The sequence below is a fragment of the Juglans microcarpa x Juglans regia genome, chromosome 3S (assembly GCF_004785595.1).
Source record: "Juglans microcarpa x Juglans regia isolate MS1-56 chromosome 3S, Jm3101_v1.0, whole genome shotgun sequence".
Lineage (NCBI taxonomy): Eukaryota > Viridiplantae > Streptophyta > Magnoliopsida > Fagales > Juglandaceae > Juglans > Juglans microcarpa x Juglans regia.
This window is the reverse complement of record NC_054599.1, coordinates 18908652-18925658: the sequence shown is the minus strand read 5'-3', so window position 1 is coordinate 18925658 and position 17007 is coordinate 18908652. Positions and strand designations below refer to the sequence as shown.

The 17007-nt window shown below is 36.9% G+C and overlaps 2 protein-coding genes across 2 annotated transcripts; one reads left to right on the top strand and one right to left on the bottom strand.

Annotated features, from left to right (window-relative positions):
* The first annotated feature begins 7186 nt into the window (after positions 1-7186).
* LOC121258753 (probable serine/threonine-protein kinase PBL18) lies at positions 7187-9373 on the top strand. Its single transcript, XM_041160293.1, has 6 exons — positions 7187-7262; positions 7642-7949; positions 8026-8161; positions 8309-8445; positions 8563-8686; positions 8759-9373. Exons 1-6 carry the CDS (start codon positions 7187-7189, stop codon positions 9139-9141), a joined length of 1164 nt encoding a protein of 387 aa, XP_041016227.1. The 3' UTR covers positions 9142-9373.
* A 428-nt stretch (positions 9374-9801) lies between these two features.
* Positions 9802-14529, bottom strand: LOC121258037 (probable serine/threonine-protein kinase PBL3). The gene is made up of 6 exons (XM_041159366.1): positions 14123-14529; positions 12480-12820; positions 12249-12384; positions 11176-11312; positions 10953-11076; positions 9802-10402 (listed from the first exon to the last, which is right to left on the bottom strand). The coding sequence occupies exons 1-6, from the start codon at positions 14169-14171 to the stop codon at positions 9948-9950; spliced, it is 1242 nt and encodes a 413-aa protein (XP_041015300.1). The 5' UTR covers positions 14172-14529; the 3' UTR covers positions 9802-9947.
* Between the last annotated feature and the right edge of the window lie 2478 nt (positions 14530-17007).

Below are 17007 nucleotides of genomic sequence, written 5' to 3'. Positions count from 1 at the left end.
AAAGTTCTATATTCTAGAGTATTCTAAGAGACTAAGGTATTGTGCTAATACACCCCACGAGTCCAGTGGGGTATCAACTACATTGAGACTCGTACGAAAAAGAATAAAATTGCTTGAAACTAAAGGTTTATTAAAGACATTAGCTAGTTGATCTTTTGAGTTGCAGTGGGAAACTTTGAGAGCATTTTGCAGCAACCCGATCTCGAACAAAGTAGTAGTCGACGTCCATGTGCTTTATCCGCGAGTGGTAGACTGGATTTGCTGTGAGAAACGTTGCTCCAATGTTTTCACACCAAAGATTAGGCGGCTCTAACAAAAAAATACCAAGTGGAGAAGTGTTTGTAGACAAATCAATTCAGTAGCAGTAGATGCCAAGGGTTTGTACTCAACTTCAATACTAGATCTAGCAACTATCTTTTGCTTCTTAGAGCTCCAGGAGATCAAGTGTTATCCTAGAAAGATGCAAAATCCACCAGTTGAGCGTTTGTCATCTAGACACCCTGCCCAGTCAGCATTGGTGTAGGCTTGAAGGTTGAGCTTGGAAGACTTCTTAAAGATCAAACCAAAATTCAGAGTACCCTTTAGGTATCTAAGAATCCTTTTGACAGCAGTCCAATGAGAGAGTTTGGGACAATGCATAAACTGACATACTTTGTTTATAGCAAAGTCAATGTCAGGACGTGTCAAGGACAAATATTGTAACCCTCCTACAACACTTATGACCAAAAGTGCAATCATCAAATTGAGGTGAGTCATATTGAGACAGCTTAAGAGAAGCTGCCATAGGTGATGTTATGGCCTTGGCTGAAAGCATATTGCTTCAAGCCAACAGATCTTTAATGTATTTACATTGTAACAAAAACAAGCCAATAGCAGTGTAATAAACCACAAGACCAAGAAAGTAAGAAAGTGTACCAAGATCTTTAACAGGAAAAGCAGTAGCCAAGTCCGAAATGAGAGAATCAATAGCACACGACTGTGAGGATGTGATAACTATGTCATCAACATAGATCAACAAGTAAATGGTCAGATCACCACGAGTTAGGATAAATAAGGAAGGATATACTTTTGAAGCAGAAAAACCATAGTCCAAGAGCCAAGTACTGAGTTGGGCAAACCAAACACGTGGAGCCTGCTTGAGACCATATATTGCCTTATTTAACTTACAGACATAGTTAGGGTAATTAGAGTTGATAAACCTTTGAGACTATTGCATATAAACTGTGTCAGTCAAAATGTCATGTAAAAAAACATTCTGAATATGAATTTGGCGCAAAGGCCATACTTGACTAATAGCTAGAGATAGGATCAAACGAATGATGGTTGCTTTAACAACAAAACTAAATGTTTCGTTATAGTCCAAACCCGACTGTTGGTGGTAGCTCTTGGCTACCAACCAAGCCTTTCTTCGAGCAAAAGATCCATCAAAATTAAGTTTAGTTCTATAAACTCATCGGCATCCAAGAATATTAAAAGTAGGGAGAGGAGGTACCAACATCCAAGTGTTATTTTGAATCAAAGCATTATATTCAAGATACATAGCAGATGGAAATTTGGAGGCAGTTGAAAAGCTGGAAGGTTCATATGGAATGACCACCGTGGTGTTGAGACAAGTCTGTCATGGGTAATGAATCGTGCCATCCATGAGATTCCGTGGACAAGAGGAGTTGGTTTGACTCCATGTAATGATATGAGACCTGGGAGGAACAAGAGAGGAAGAAGAAAATTGATTTTGTAATGGAAGAGTGGGATTCGAAGAGTTCGTGTGAGAGGAAGGAAAGTTTGAGGGATGAGTGTTGGCGGCAGAAGAAGATGAGAGTGAAGGATTAGGGATGCGAGGGTAATTAGGGTTTGGCATATTGGAAAGGGATGGGATGAGATGATGGGTTGGGCCTGGACCAAGAATAGATTTTTGAAAGAGAGGAATAGAGACTTGAGTTTGGGCCAGACTTGTTGGAGTGGAACTAGGCTTCGGTTTGGGGAAGGGAAAGGAGCCTTCATCTAAAGTTACATCTCTAGAGATGTAAAGTCTATTTTTGTTGGGCTCAAGACATTTATAGCCTTTATGGGAAGTACTATACCCTAAAAATATACATGAAACAGAGCAAAAATTTAGTTTGTATTTGATATAGGGCCTTAAGTTGGGCCAGCACTCACACCTAAAGACTTTCAAGGAAGAGTTATTAGGATCTTTATTATACACCATAAAATGAGGTGATTTGTTTTTGAAAACTTTGGATGGAAGCATATTTATTAAATGGACAGAAGTTTCAAAGGCTTCGACCCAATAAGTTGTGGGTAGAGAGGAATGGGCTAGTAAAGCAAGCCTTAATTCAACAATATGCCGATGCTTACGCTTTACTAGCCCATTTTGTTGATGAGCATATGGGCAAGAAAGTCTGTGTGTAATGCCAAGTTGAGAGTATAGTAGCTATGGGCTTAAATTCGGCACCACCATCAATTTGGAGAGTAATTAATTTACAATAAAAAAAGACGCTCAAAGAAAGGCAAAAAACGTGAAAAGATAGTCTGAACATCGGATTTCATTTTTAATGGAAAAGCCATGTATAACGAGTATAATGGTCTACAAAAGAAACATAGTAGCGAAAACCATTGTTTGAAACAACTGGAGATGGACCCCAAAGATCTACACTAATGATTTTCAAGGGCCAATGTAAATGGATTGGCTCGACCCATAAGCTAGCTGATGGCTTTTTGCAAAAGGACAGGCAGAGCATTTTCGAGAGGATCTGCTTGGAGAAAGAGACAAACAATTGGCGTGCACGATCTTGGAGACGAGCTGAAGAGAAGGGTGGCCGAGTCTTTGATGCCAAGTTGGGAGAGTAGTCCGTTCACAGAGATTAAGAGAGGCAGCAATAGATTTTATTGAGGGAAAGGCATACAAGCCATTACGAGTTGGACCTATGATGAGGGTTGTTCCCGTCTGAGAATTCTTCACAGATAAATGAGTTGCATGAAACTCAAAAAAGCAAGAGTTATGGATGTAAAATTGTAAAATAGAGATTAGATTTTTCGAAATAAAAGAAACATGAAGAAGATTTTTCAAAGTAAAAGAAAAAGAGTTAGAAGTAAAGGAGCTGTCACTAGTATGTTGGATAGGAAGGCACGATCCATCACTGACGTGAATTGTATCTGCACCAGAGTATGGTTCACTGTGAAGATTTGAGGGTAGTGAGATCATGGGTAATATGGTGAGTGGCTCCTAAATCTGGGTACCAAGTTGGGTCTGAAAAAGATGTGGAAGAGTCATGGTTTGCGGCATGGTTGGCAGAGAAAGAGGAAGGTGGATCTATTTGATAGGAGTGGTCGAATCTGTATCTGCACTGAAAGGCAATATGCTCTTATTTGTTGCAAACTTGGCAGTTGGGTCTTTGGCCACCATATATTTGAGAAAAGTTTCCTGAGGAGTTATATGAAGTGCGACCACCATGGTTGTTTTGAAATCTGCCACCACGTCATCTGCCTTGTCTTCCACCACAAAAGAAACCCCTTCCTCTTTGATCTCGGCTACTATAATTAACAGAAGACGCAATGGAAGGTTTAGTTGTGACGCCCCGACTCCCACGTACAAAAACAAGGGAATCGTGACGTCAGGATGGTGACAACACGGTCACGCATCCTAACAAAATGTGCTCAAGTGTGTGTGCAACATGCAAAGGTGCACAATAAAAGTTACAGCGGATAATATAAATAAGTCAACTAAGTACCAGAAATTTAAATACAGGTGTCCAAAATAATTTATCTTTAAAAAGTTATACAGTCATCCCAAATATATTACAAAAGGTAAATACATAAAAGACTAGGATAATAAATATCGATGCACGAGAGCAATCCCAGATCGCTCTCCCAACGGAGCCAAAGCCTAAGACTCATCATCCTCATCTGCATCAAAATCTGCAATACCATAAAATGGTACCACAGGTAAGTATAAACCAAACAACTCTCGGGATAAAAATACATTAATGCAACCAACAATATGACAAAATACATTTAGTCATAAAATACCATTTTTCCCAGAAAAATGATTATTTCCAACACACGCCAAAAATCTCATTTTGGCCCAAAAATATAGTTTGTCATTTTTCCAAAAAATGATTCACACAAACAACCCATTTATCGGACACTGTAGGCGAGAATCGCAGGCAGGACTCTACCACCGTCCCTGCTTACCATCATCCCTACCGCGTGCACCGTAGGCGGGAATCACAGGCGGGACACAACCACCATCCCTGCTTACCACCATCCCTATCGCATGCACAGTAGGCGGGAATCGCAGGCGGGACTCTACCATCATCCCTGCTTACCACAATCCCTACAGTTCCTTTACACACAATGAATACTTAACAGAGCACTGTAGGCGGGAATCACAGGCGGGACTCTACCACCGTCCCTGCTTACCACCATCCCTACCGTGTGCACCGTAGGCGGGAATCGCAGGCGGGACACAACCACCATCCCTGCTTACCACCATCCCTACCGCTTGCACCGTAGGCGGGAATCGCAGGCAGGACTCTACCACCGTCCCTGCTTACCACCATCCCTACAGTCTCTTTTCCTTTTACTCACATGAGAATCCAATTTCCAATAAACACATGAACATGTATACAATCATGTGAAAATCCAGTTTTCTTTACAAACATGATCATGCGTGCAATATGCGATGTACATGAACAAGCCATAACCAACAACCAACAACCACAATTCACAATACAAACAAACATACAACAACTCCGTCCACAATCCATCCGACCCTCGAAACTCCTCGGACTCAGTCTGGCAAAACAAACCAATTCACAGATAATATGTGTTAGTGCAAAAATATATTTAAATCACGAAAGTTCTTTAAGGAAAATACTTACAGTGCAATATAACAATTTCCGAAGGATCACGAAGTTGAAAAAGGCGACGTTTGAGCAACACCACAGTGTAAAATACACTGTGGCCGTGGGTCACAAATACCAACTTTCAAAAGGAGGCAAACGAAGACCCAAGATTGATAGGGTAGGGCCTAGAGAGGTCGGTGAAGCCAATGGTGGTGGTGGTTTGCCGTGGGTGGCGGCGGAATGGGCGGTAGAAGACCAAAATACCCAAATCGAAAATGTAGATGCTGGAGCTTCACCGGTGGCGGATCGGAGCTGGGATTGGGTCCCATGGGTTGCCAAGAGGTTGGGGATGAAATGGTGTGAAGATGGTGGCCGGAGGTGGCGCGATGGCGGCGCTGGAACGAAAGTGACGTCGTGGCTTGAAGGGCTGGTGGTGGTTAACGGCGGCGCGGATGGAGGTGAGGTTGGTGGGGTGAGGTTGCCGACGGCAGGGGAACACAATGGGGTGGGCGGTGAAGGCCACCGCTGGCTCACGGCGGCGCTGGCGTTGAAGGCGACGGACGGAAGAGAGAGGGAGAGGGCTGGGTCGCGCGCACGGGGAGGGGGAAAATAAGGAAGAAAAAAGAAAAGAAAGAAAAGAAAATGAGAGGAAAGAAAAATGGAGGGAAAAGAAATGAGGTCCAATCCTCATAACTTGGGTCAAAAAAATGATCTAACGGAGATGATTTTAAAACCACAAGTTAAATAAAATAATTTAAACGTAATGATAAAGTCAAATTGAAATAATTAAATTCCACAGTAATTAATTAAATATGAAAAATAATTTAAATGCACAACAATAAATAAATATTAAGAAAGCACATAAAAATTAATTTTCACCAAATTAAAATCATAGAAATAAACTTACTAAAAATCCAACCAATTTTAAAATAAGAGGATAAATTTTTGAACAATAAAAAATAATCATTCAGTAAAAATACACTAAAATACGGGGTGTTACATTAGTAGTATTAGAAACATGAGAAAGTCTACTCTCTTGAATCAACAGTAATTAATTAAGCTCATGTGATGAGAGAGGGTCAGATCTCGTGGTGACTGAAGTCACAAAAGTTTCATAAGTTGGTCCAAGACCAGTGAGAAGATAGGTGACAAATTCCTTATCTGGAAGAGGATTACCCGTTTCTGCCAGTGTGTCAACTAGGATTTTGACCTTTCCAAAATATTCTGTAATGGAAAGATCACCACGGGAAATTTGCAAGTTGAAATTTAACTTGAAATTCTTTTGCTTGTGAATGAGACGCAAACATTGATTTCAAGGAGAGCCATAGCCCTCGTGTTGTGCTTGATGAAAGCACTTGACCAAGAATAGAATCTGAATGGGTGGAGAACAAAACAATGAGCACCAGTTGATCTGTTCGCCTCTAGGTAAGGTAATCTGGGTATGCTTTTGGTTGACTATTGCCATCAACAAGTAAAAATTGCTCAGGACAAGAAATGGTTTCATCAATGTATCCATAGAGGTCTTGACCTCGAAGATATGCAGAGAGTTGAACCTGCCAGAGCAAATAATTTTCTATAGTAAGTTTTGTGGTAACTACATGAGAAAAGGAAGAAAGAGTGAAAGAGTGAGGCTGGGGAAGAGAAAAAGATGTGGGCGTAGCCATGGATCACAAGATAGCTAGTCGAGCTGCTCTAATACCATGTTAGACACAAATGTTTTCTGAATTTCCAAGTTTTTTTTAATGGTACTGTGGCAGTGTGTATTTATACACTTTTACAAGAGGAAAAATTTTGTTACAAAATATTCCAATAATAACATAAAGGTAAAAGTTCTATATTCTAGAGTATTCTAAAAGACTAAGGTCTCGTGCTAATCCTCTTAACTTTTAGAAGTCTTTTATGCAATATATTCAACATTGCATTTTGCTCAAACCTCCGACTCTGATACTAATTGTAAGACCATGAGTTGTAAAATTGAAATTCATTTATCGGAAAACAAACTAATTAAATCTTTTATGGCATTTAGCAATATCGTCTCCCAAAATATGTTTTTAGAGTGGTTACATAGAAAATAGTATTCTAAACACACCCGACATAGAAAGCCAACTTCAAACATCGAAATAATCGAGTGTACAGTTTCAATGGTTCATACAATATTACTCCTTTCACAAAAATATTTTCTGCTTATAATATTTCCACGGTTCCACCGCTCGGCCAGTACCCTATCCACATTATATTGTGAAGGCACACCCCGCTAAGTTTTCATCCAGATTTGATTCTAGTTTCATCGTTTCTCTCCAAGTAGGGGTTCTGGATCTTTTCTTGCATCAGTTGTTTTGTGAATGGGGTTCATTGGAGATTGTATGAAGAGATCAATAGATCCCAACCAACCAGCTCAAATTGCAGAATCTTCGAACGGTTTGCTTCTAAAACATTTATTTTGTCAAAGACAACTTTAAAATCTCGAATACTTACGATGATGTTTGTTGTACTAAAATCTGTTTCATGACTGCTTTGAGTACCTTCAAGGAGTCCATGGGTTACAAATCTCTCTTCACGAGAAAACATCGAACTTTATCCGAGAAAGGACTTCTAATATTGTTTCGACTGTTCTGAAAAGTATTTGTATTTCCCGCATATTGGTTGCTGGAGAAGTAGATCAGGAAAAATGACAAAGATATAGTTTACCACTTCTTTAAACACACACAGAGAGAGAGAGAGAGAGAGGTGTACGTACATGTTTAGTTTTTTCTTCTGATTCTAGCCATAGTTAAATTGTGTATGTTGGTGCATGCAGAAAAGCATAGCAAAGATGAAAAGCATGTTTACCCAATATTCACGCCAAGAGATTGGTCTCTTATGAAAGTGAATAGGATGGATCGATTGCTTCATGCTTGCAAGCTCATTCGCTTTGGCTTTAGTGTCCTGAAAGCTGCCACAAAAAAATTCAGCAGTAAGAATTTAATTGGCCAGGGCGGTTTTGGTGACGTTTACATAGGATATATCAGTTATTGCAGCATGAGTGCTGCAAAACCAGGTGCTGGAAATGCCGTCGCAGTCAAGAGGTTAAGAAAGACAGGAGCACAAGGCCACAATGAATGGCTGGTCTGTTTTTATCTCTCTCTGTCTCTCTCGCTCATTCTCGCTCTCTCTCTCTCTGAGATTTATGTTGTGTCTGCAGAATGAATTGAAATTCTTGAGCAGATTAGATCATCCAAATATAGTGAAGCTCATAGGGTACTGCTTGGAAGGTGAAAATAGAATCTTGGTTTACGAGTACGTGACTGGAGGAAGCTTGGAGGCCCGTCTCTTTAAAGGTATGCACTAAAGAGTACAAAGACAGCAAAGACTGCCACATATATGCAGAGTCAAACCACTGATATTGAGCATGAACTTTAACCTGTCTAAACCTGACCATGATAATGCACTGAAAGGACTAATCTTAAGTTGATTGGCTCAAACAGAGAATGATGCAGAGCTTAATTGGAGCAGAAGAATCAAAATAGCTGTTGGGGCAGCCAGAGGTTTAGCTTATCTTCACACTCACGGGAGGTCGATCATTCATCGGGACGTCAAATCCTCCAATGTCCTGCTGGAAGACGTGAGCTTCTATCTTTGGTGCTTTTTCAATGCTTCTGATCTTATGATCATGTATTAAGTTATTCAATTCAACAAGCTGTTCATTTTTTTAACTATTAACCGAAGGCTAATATTGCAGGACTTCAATCCCAAGCTTTCAGACTTTGGACTTGCTAGATATGGACCCCAAGATGACCAGTCCCACATCTCCTCAAGGGTACTCGGCACCAGAGGCTATTTTGCTCCTGAATACTTTGCAAAAGGTATTCAATTCATGAACCATGAAATGGTAGATGATAGAATTATATGAACTGACGTTTCATTACACCTTCCAGGGCATTTGACACTAAAAACTGATATATACAGCTTCGGAGTGGTACTCCTAGAAATATTTTCTGGATGCGGTGCAATCGAGAACCATTCAGATGGGATGGTGGGGGATCTTGTGGAGTGGGCAAAGCCTTACCTTAGCAACAAGCAGTGTATTATTGACAAGAGACTCGGAAATAACTTCCCGAGAGAAGGAGCTCAAAAATTTGTCAAGATCATCCTACGATGCCTTAATTCTGATCCTAAAGGACGACCAACAATGAGTGAAGTTGTGGCTGACTTAGAGCGACTGGTGCAATATACAGGAAGCTGCAATCAAAACAAACTCAGAACTTCTATATCCCCTGCCAAGAACTTTGGTAAAAGAAAAGGATGCTTTTTCTCATAAGCATGACCCTAGGCGTTAGTTCAAGTGTAAAAGTTGTAGTTTGTGGTTGGACAGGAAATGACTGGCCACCAGAAGGGGAAAAAGGGTAACCAAATTGTATCTAATCTACCTGTGGTTAAATAATTGCAGATGGATATAAACCTTACGTGCTCTGTACATCCGGTGACCAATAAGTAGGTGGTTGCCTTAGTATGAATTTCACGCATGCAAGCAAAAAAATTGTAACCTAAAATGTGCTCAATAAAATAGACCATGTTGAGAAATAATCTCACATTACCTGTGAATAAAGTCTTGGACATGTTTATAAAGAATGAACAATCGTCTCTTGTAAAACCGATTTTATGAGATGAGTTAGACTCATGAATTTCTTCATGGTATCAGAGTCTGTCACAAGATGAATGGAAACCTACACTACTTATCACGTGACAAGAACTAAAAAAAATATTGGCGTACACGTGAGGGAGGATGTTGAGGAATAATCTTACATTGCCTGTAGACAAGGTCTTAGACATGTTTATAAGGAATGAGTAATCCGCTCTTGTAGAGCTAGTTTAATGAGATAAGTTAGTCTCATAAATTTCTTCATACCATTAGTTAAGTTGCAATAATTGGTATTAGGGACATAAGTAGTGCATACCTGGAGATTTTTAAACAAATAGATTAAACAAGCACAATTAAAAAAAGAAAAAAAAAAGTTATATTGCTTTGGTACCAAAATTTTCTCAAGACATATGCCCATATTACGTTCAATAAAACTAACATAATATGGAAACAAATAAGAGATTTACAGATAAAATGTTCTTTGACTAATGTACTCGAGAAGATTGCTGGTGAGATGGCAATGAAGATGCACTAGGTGCAAGATTTCGTAGAGCTGTATAATGTTGACGGATTGGGAATTTTCGCAAAGGCGCTACAGTCGGCTGCTCTGATTGGGAGGGTCTGCCTGCATTTTTGGGGGCTTCAAGCTCTTCCAGTGTTGCTAATACCTCTGCCATACGAGGCCTCACTTTAGCCTCACTCCTTAGGCACTGTGACGCTAGGGTGGCAGCCATATAGGCTCCTTTCTTGGGGTACTGGCCTTCCAACTTGGTGTCCATTATGCGGAACAATTTCCGCTTATCACACAAATATGGTTTTGCCCAGTCTACTAGATTCTGCTCAATACCAACTTTTGTATTATCAACAGCACGACGTCCGGATAGTAATTCCAGCAAAACAACCCCAAAGCTGTAGACATCGCTTTTTGCTGTTAGCCGACCTGTTCAGTGAATATACACTTTCAGCAAAATTTGAAGATGATATTTGATAGCAAGAATAAGTTCGATCTAATAGAGCATTGAGCCTTAGCAACACCCAACTTGCGTAGGCACTTCAATTTGACAACTCAGAACAATTTGCTTTTATTTACATTTTTTTCCTTTTTTTTTTTTTTTCTGGGTAAGGATTGGTTGATTAAATCATTTGCTCCAGAGAAGGGTAACCACTTTGAGAAACCAAACTATCTGTGCCTCATTCTTTCTTTTATCAACAGATTATTCCTCTACTTGAACAAAGGGTGAGTAAATAAAAATAGCAACAGAAAACAAATGGTTCCCACGTTTCTTTGTTCGTGCTAATTAATGGTGAGGATGGGATTTCAACATTCGATTTCTGGAATGTAACTTATAGTGTTGGGATTTTGTTCTCTTTTCCCTTATGAATCCAATTCCAAATAAAAGATAAGATCATCACATAAATTTTCTCCTAAAATAATATTATACCAATAATCATAATTCGACAGTAATTCTTAACATGGGTATTTTACATACCTGTTGCAACATATTCTGGTGCAGCATAGCCATGGGTACCCATGACTCGAGTAGATACATGAGTCCTATCACCTGTAGGACCCTCCTTAGCCAAACCAAAATCAGAAAGCTTAGCATTGAACTCCTGCATTCCCCCAACACACAATTAAATTAAAAAAAAATGGAAAAAGGATGACACAAACTACTTCCAGAACTAAAAAATAGTCCTCTTTTTTTAGCTTACCGCATCTAATAGGATATTAGAAGCCTTGAAATCACGATATATCACTTGTGATTTGGCGTCATGAAGAAAACAGAGCCCTCGGGCAGCACCTATTGCCACTTTGACCCTTATTGCCCAAGAAAGTGGTTGTGGCCCTCCTGTGAGACAAAACATAGCATCAACGATCACAAACCATTCTCGTAGACGCAATCAAAACATTATGTTTCTGAGCCTAACTGGCAGTCATAATAGACATAGTAGGGAAAAACTGAAATTAAAAGAGCAATTAATTTGAATTTATAATTTAATAATGAACAAAAATAGAATAACATTTTTTTTCTTTTTCAGGTTTTCCTGGAATTCTGCCAAAAAAAAAAAACTGCATAAATTAATGACTGCAGTTCAGCCATTCACCCCAGATCTTCTTCAAAGACTTTCAAGCTACCTAGTCTAATTCCTACAGTATGAGTCATCATCCAATCGTTCTCCCTAGGTGACTTTGAAACTTTGCTTCAGCACCCTGGAATTTACATCCGCATTCATTCATATTAATTGGAAAGCTTGGGAGAAGATCAGGATGGCCTTAACACCAGGTCCCTAGTTTTTTCTTCTACTTTTTTTTTATCTGTAATTAAGGTCCCTAGTTATCTATTCCAAAGAAGTAGCTGAACGTCCTCTTTATACATAACAACCAGAAAACCAAAACAACAGTGAAAGATTGACATCTGTAACATAGAAAACTGATCAAGTTGTCTATGTCAGTAAGCAGACATTGACTAAAGCTAAACTTCTGCATGAATAAAAGGAAAAATGAGAAGAATAAATTTTAGTTTTTGCATCTCACCACTCAGTTAAGAGGAACATCTTAATTTGACCCCACGTGCCCTTAAACAGAATTTTAGTTTCTAAGGAATGGCAAACATATAAAAGACCTCACAGTTCATTTTTTTTTTTTTTTTATACAAGTGAAAAGAGCTCACAGTTCATTATTATGAATGAGCATAAGAACTAATTTCTGGCACACATACACATGATTGCTAAAACACAGTACAACCATTCTTTCCGTAAATGAACTGGAATGCTTGAAAACTTACTTCTAAACAGATGATTCTCTAAGCTCCCTTTCGGCATGAACTCGTAGACCAAAAGTCGGTTCTCACCCTCCAGACAGTACCCAATCAGCTTAACCAGATTTTGATGATGAAGTTGGCCAAGATAATTAACTTCAGTCTGGAGTTGATAGGAGCAGCAACCAGGCCAAACATGATATGATTGCAAAGAGAAATCTAACCAAAAGAAATGAAGCATAGTGAAAAGAGACGTACCAACCACTCCTTGTGGCCTTGGAAACCATCAAATTTAAGCTTTTTGACAGCAACAACAAGTCCGGATCCAGGCTTTGCAGCTGAAAGTGTGTGTACATCAATCCATCCTTTGAAAACATAACCAAACCCTCCCTCACCAAGAAGACTGTCAGGACGGAAGTTTCTGGTGGCATTCTTTAACTCATTGAATGTGAAGGGTTTCACATTTGAAGAGGATAATATTTCACCTTCAGACCTAGGAGTAGGAAGACTTGAAACATTGCTCTTTTCACTGAAATGTGTCAGGCTGGAAAGAGTTGAAGAATGACTGGTTTTGCTGTAATTTCTTGAGACTCCCGATCCTGGTAGGGGAAGAAAGTGTTTGTTATAGAATAAACAACTAAGCACGCAGTTTCTATACAATTCAAGAGCCATGCAGTCTGAAACTTATTCGGTCTGGTCTATTTCTCAAACGGAGATAGTCTACTGCAAAATTTACAGGGCTTCAAACAATTTTTTTTTTTTTTCATTTGCAATTGATTTTAATTCCAAGGGAAATTATACGCGCACAACTATGTTACAATTCTTACAAAATTACTCAATAAAATATTATTATTTTTTAAATTCAAACCCAGAAAAGTAAAAAAAAAAAAAAAAAATACATAAATTTAAAAAACAATAACATTTTTATTAAAAAGTTGTGTAAAAGTTGAAAAATACTTGTTTCTATATTATTTTTTATACACACAATATAACTTTACCACGACACATTATTATCAACCATCTGATGTGAACCTTTGATCTGCCACTTATGATGCTCAAGGAACCCTCAAGTTTGAGCCTGTTTTTTCATAGACCTTACATGTTTTATGCTACACATTATTGTTCGTAAGGTCCATTTCTACCATGGGAATCCTTTTCTCAGACTCCGTAGCATGTCATGTTAAGACTAAAATTCATATTCTCAATGGCAATCGAGGGTGAAATAATTGTCAAAATCTTTATATAAATTATACAACTCATTATTTGAAATATAAACAAAAACCAAAAGTATTGAAAGACGTTTTATAAGCATGGTAGGGAGAAAAACCCAATTAAATGAGAGAAGCCACCGCTTCTGACGCTACAGGGAGAGAGAGCTAGCCTCGAAAACAATAGGCGGGTATGCATCTAAAGCCTAAACTCTAATCGTTAAACAAGAGCTGAAATGCAGCAGCACCCAAAGATCAAAGATTCAACATCATTAGTCATAGAATTTAAACAGAAAGCAGATTGATACCAGAAAGAACATTTGCCATTTTCTAAACGCTGGTTAACACCAAAAATAAAACCAATGGCAAAACCAGGAGAGAAAATATTCCCATAACGTCAGCAGAATTTCCTTTGCACCAAGCAATCAAAAAGCGGCCAAATTTTCAACCACAGCCAACCCAAATCCAAAAAAATAAAAAACTAAAGATGAATTAACCGACAAAACATACCCAAAATTCACAATTATAACATTTGCAATTCTCGTAAAGTCAATTATCCTCCAAGATTTTAGACCAAGCTCATCACGAAAAAGGCAAAAATATTGCTCATTAGAAACCAGATATTTGATTACATTAAAAAGGAAAAAAATTCGGGCCATAGCAGCATTAACTACTAAAGGAATTATATGTTACCAGAGATGGCTGTATCCACTTTAGCTGAAGAATCCATGCAGTTGCCCATTGGATTTTCTCAAAAGGGAAAATGAATATCTTACAACGCCCAATACGCTCACTTCAACACAAACAATTAGCAAGTCATCATGGATACCGAATCCTCGGGCGGAAAAGAAAATAAGGCAGAAAGTGAATGACTTCTGGGTCTTCACCTGAACGTAATCTGGTCTGCCACTAACTTCACGGAGTTGAATTCAAAAGACGACAAAATCTGATAAGAAAAACTGGCTTCCTCTATCAACTAAGAAGAAGAAGAAGAAGAAGAAGAATTAAGAGAAGAAAGGAAGGAAACAGCGGAGAAAATGCTGAGAAAGAACGAACCTATTTGGCTTTTGTATCGGTGTAGCTTCGTTGAGCGCGTGGACACATGTTGATAATGCTCAGTCCTCTGGGAATTATATAAACCTTCTTTATTTTATTTTCTTCAACCCTCTGTCAATATGATTGTCATGTGAAAATTCTATTTTTAAATTAAAATTACATGAAAATTTCAATGTATTTGGTAAAATCCGATAAAAAAAAAATTAGAATAATGATATCATCTCAATTTTACAGCTCAAATAGTACACTTGATGTGGCACTACATGTGTTACCATGTGATTTATCAAAACAGATAAAAATGTAAAAGGAGTAGAAAAAACTTAGAATGTCAGCATTCATCTTTTTGTATTTTCGGATGCTTTTTTTATTTGAATATATTTTTTTAATTTTAATAAATTACGTGATGGTGTCACATTAATAAAATCATTTGAATAGTAAGTTTCAGATAACTTAGTAGCAGCAGTATTCTAAAAAATAATATTTGTTTGCAAGCATAACTCTTTGGTATGTTTATCTAAATATATATATATATATAGAAAAACTCGATTTTCAAAATAGTGTATAAAACACATATATTAAAGTGATTACATGACATAATTTGATTTTAAAAATAAATTTTAAAATTTAAATCTTATAAATTAAATTTTATTATTTCAATAATGTAGATGGCGTGTTGTACGACTTGATAATAGAATAATTTTTTAATATATATATATATATATATATATTGGTGGTTAAAAGTAGAGGAAATGGGATGGAAAATGGGAAGGGGAATGAATAATATTGCGTGCGTTCAAAGTCTCAGTGATATTATTGCCTTTAATTTCAGAGTAACATAGGGTTGACTACGATGAATAAAAACATATTTAGGTATGATGTCGATGTCATCACACGCTTTAATCAATCAATTGAATTCTTCAATGCCGTGATTTCATTTTCATATTGTACCTACGTTGCTTAATTTCATGATCAATTATATATGCTTCAAGAGGCCGCCATTGACTCGCTTCTAACCACCCACGTAATTATGATTATAATAATATTACTATACATTCTCATTTTATCCATCCATTTTAACGGCTCATATATTTAATTTAGTTTAATTTAAATTTTTTTTAATAATTAAAGAAATGATTATTAATATATTGATATTTTTTTAAAAAAAAATATTTAAATACGTTCAAAAAAATATTTAAAACAAAAAATGAAAAGTACACCACTTAAAAAAGTTTTCATTGTTAATTTATGTTATATACTAATTACTTTTATCTTACTTTTATGTCATTTTGTTAACATGAAATTGTCCCTCAAATAAAGAATAATTTAATGTAAAAGATCAATTTTATAAGTTAAATTATATTATCCCGGTGGTGCGTGATATAAAAAATTTTAAATAATAGTATTCATATTTTAAAATTTACTCTTATTTTCAAAATAATAAATTTAAAAGAGGATAGACTTTGATTTTGACAAAAGGAAAAGCATGTAAACCAAAGCCGCCATGTAATGATGCCAATCGATCACGATTCACGACTTGGGTGGCACCGTCGCCGCACAAAACCCTGACGGGTGTCCCTTTATTATTATTATTTTTAGATTTTTATTAGATCTGAACGTGCAGGAGTTTTTACTTTTTAGACTATTTATTTAAAATTTTCAAGTTTCCAACATATTTAAGGGATCATTAATTGAACGAAATATGAAAATTTTAACCAAATTAAGAAAAGAATTATTACTTTGAATACATTTTAATGTAATTTAAAAAATAAATGATAATCCATCGTCACGCTTGTCTAAGCTTTTATTAATATTAATTAATTTTGTTATTGATGTAAGCTTTAAAAATTTAAATTTTGTTGTTTATCATCCACACACATCATACATTATATTTTTTAAATTTTTATTTTATTTTATTCTTTTTAAAATTTATTGAATTTTTTTACTCATCTTCCATATACCACATATTTTATAAGAAAAAAAATTATGAAATATATTGTATAGAGATGATGAATAAATTTTTTTTAAATATTGGCATAGGAGCCCCATGCGACTTCTCATGTGTCAGTAATAGCAAAGACGAAAAAAGGTAAACAGACTATATAATATAATATAATATTAAAACTTAGGAATATGTAATGTCTTGACCTAAAAATTCTGTGCACATGCAATCTATGTTCACACGGGTGGCCTACCTATGTATGTATCAGAACATCAAACTTTATATAATTGCTAGGTCTGAATAGGTCCTTACCTCATTAGACTTTTCGAATGATTTATTTGATTCTCTTTAATTATTATATATGGTATCATATAATTAAATGATTGATTTTCATGAGTCAATTATGGAGGAATAGATTTTGTGTAAAACCACTGTGGAAGTTAACACGTTATACACTTTGAGAACTTGACCCCATTGTGTCAGTCCACGTAGACCCGATTGTGTGTGTTTAAGTATAAAAATGACAAATTACATGTTAGTTTAGTAAAAATGTGTGGTGTAAGTTGGCTTTCTTGTAGCATTT

Excerpts from the sequence above, each read along its gene's own strand:
- LOC121258753 (XM_041160293.1), top strand. The coding sequence starts at position 7,187 with ATGGGGTTCATTGGAGATTGTATGAAGAGATCAATAGATCCCAACCAA. Across the intron at positions 8,162-8,308 it reads GGAGGCCCGTCTCTTTAAAG|AGAATGATGCAGAGCTTAAT; the intron begins GTATGCACTAAA and ends TGGCTCAAACAG. Across the intron at positions 8,446-8,562 it reads CCAATGTCCTGCTGGAAGAC|GACTTCAATCCCAAGCTTTC; the intron begins GTGAGCTTCTAT and ends CTAATATTGCAG.
- LOC121258037 (XM_041159366.1), bottom strand. The coding sequence starts at position 14,171 with ATGGGCAACTGCATGGATTCTTCAGCTAAAGTGGATACAGCCATCTCT. Across the intron at positions 11,077-11,175 it reads CTAATATCCTATTAGATGCG|GAGTTCAATGCTAAGCTTTC; the intron begins GTAAGCTAAAAA and ends GGGGGAATGCAG. Across the intron at positions 10,403-10,952 it reads ACCAGAATATGTTGCAACAG|GTCGGCTAACAGCAAAAAGC; the intron begins GTATGTAAAATA and ends TTCACTGAACAG.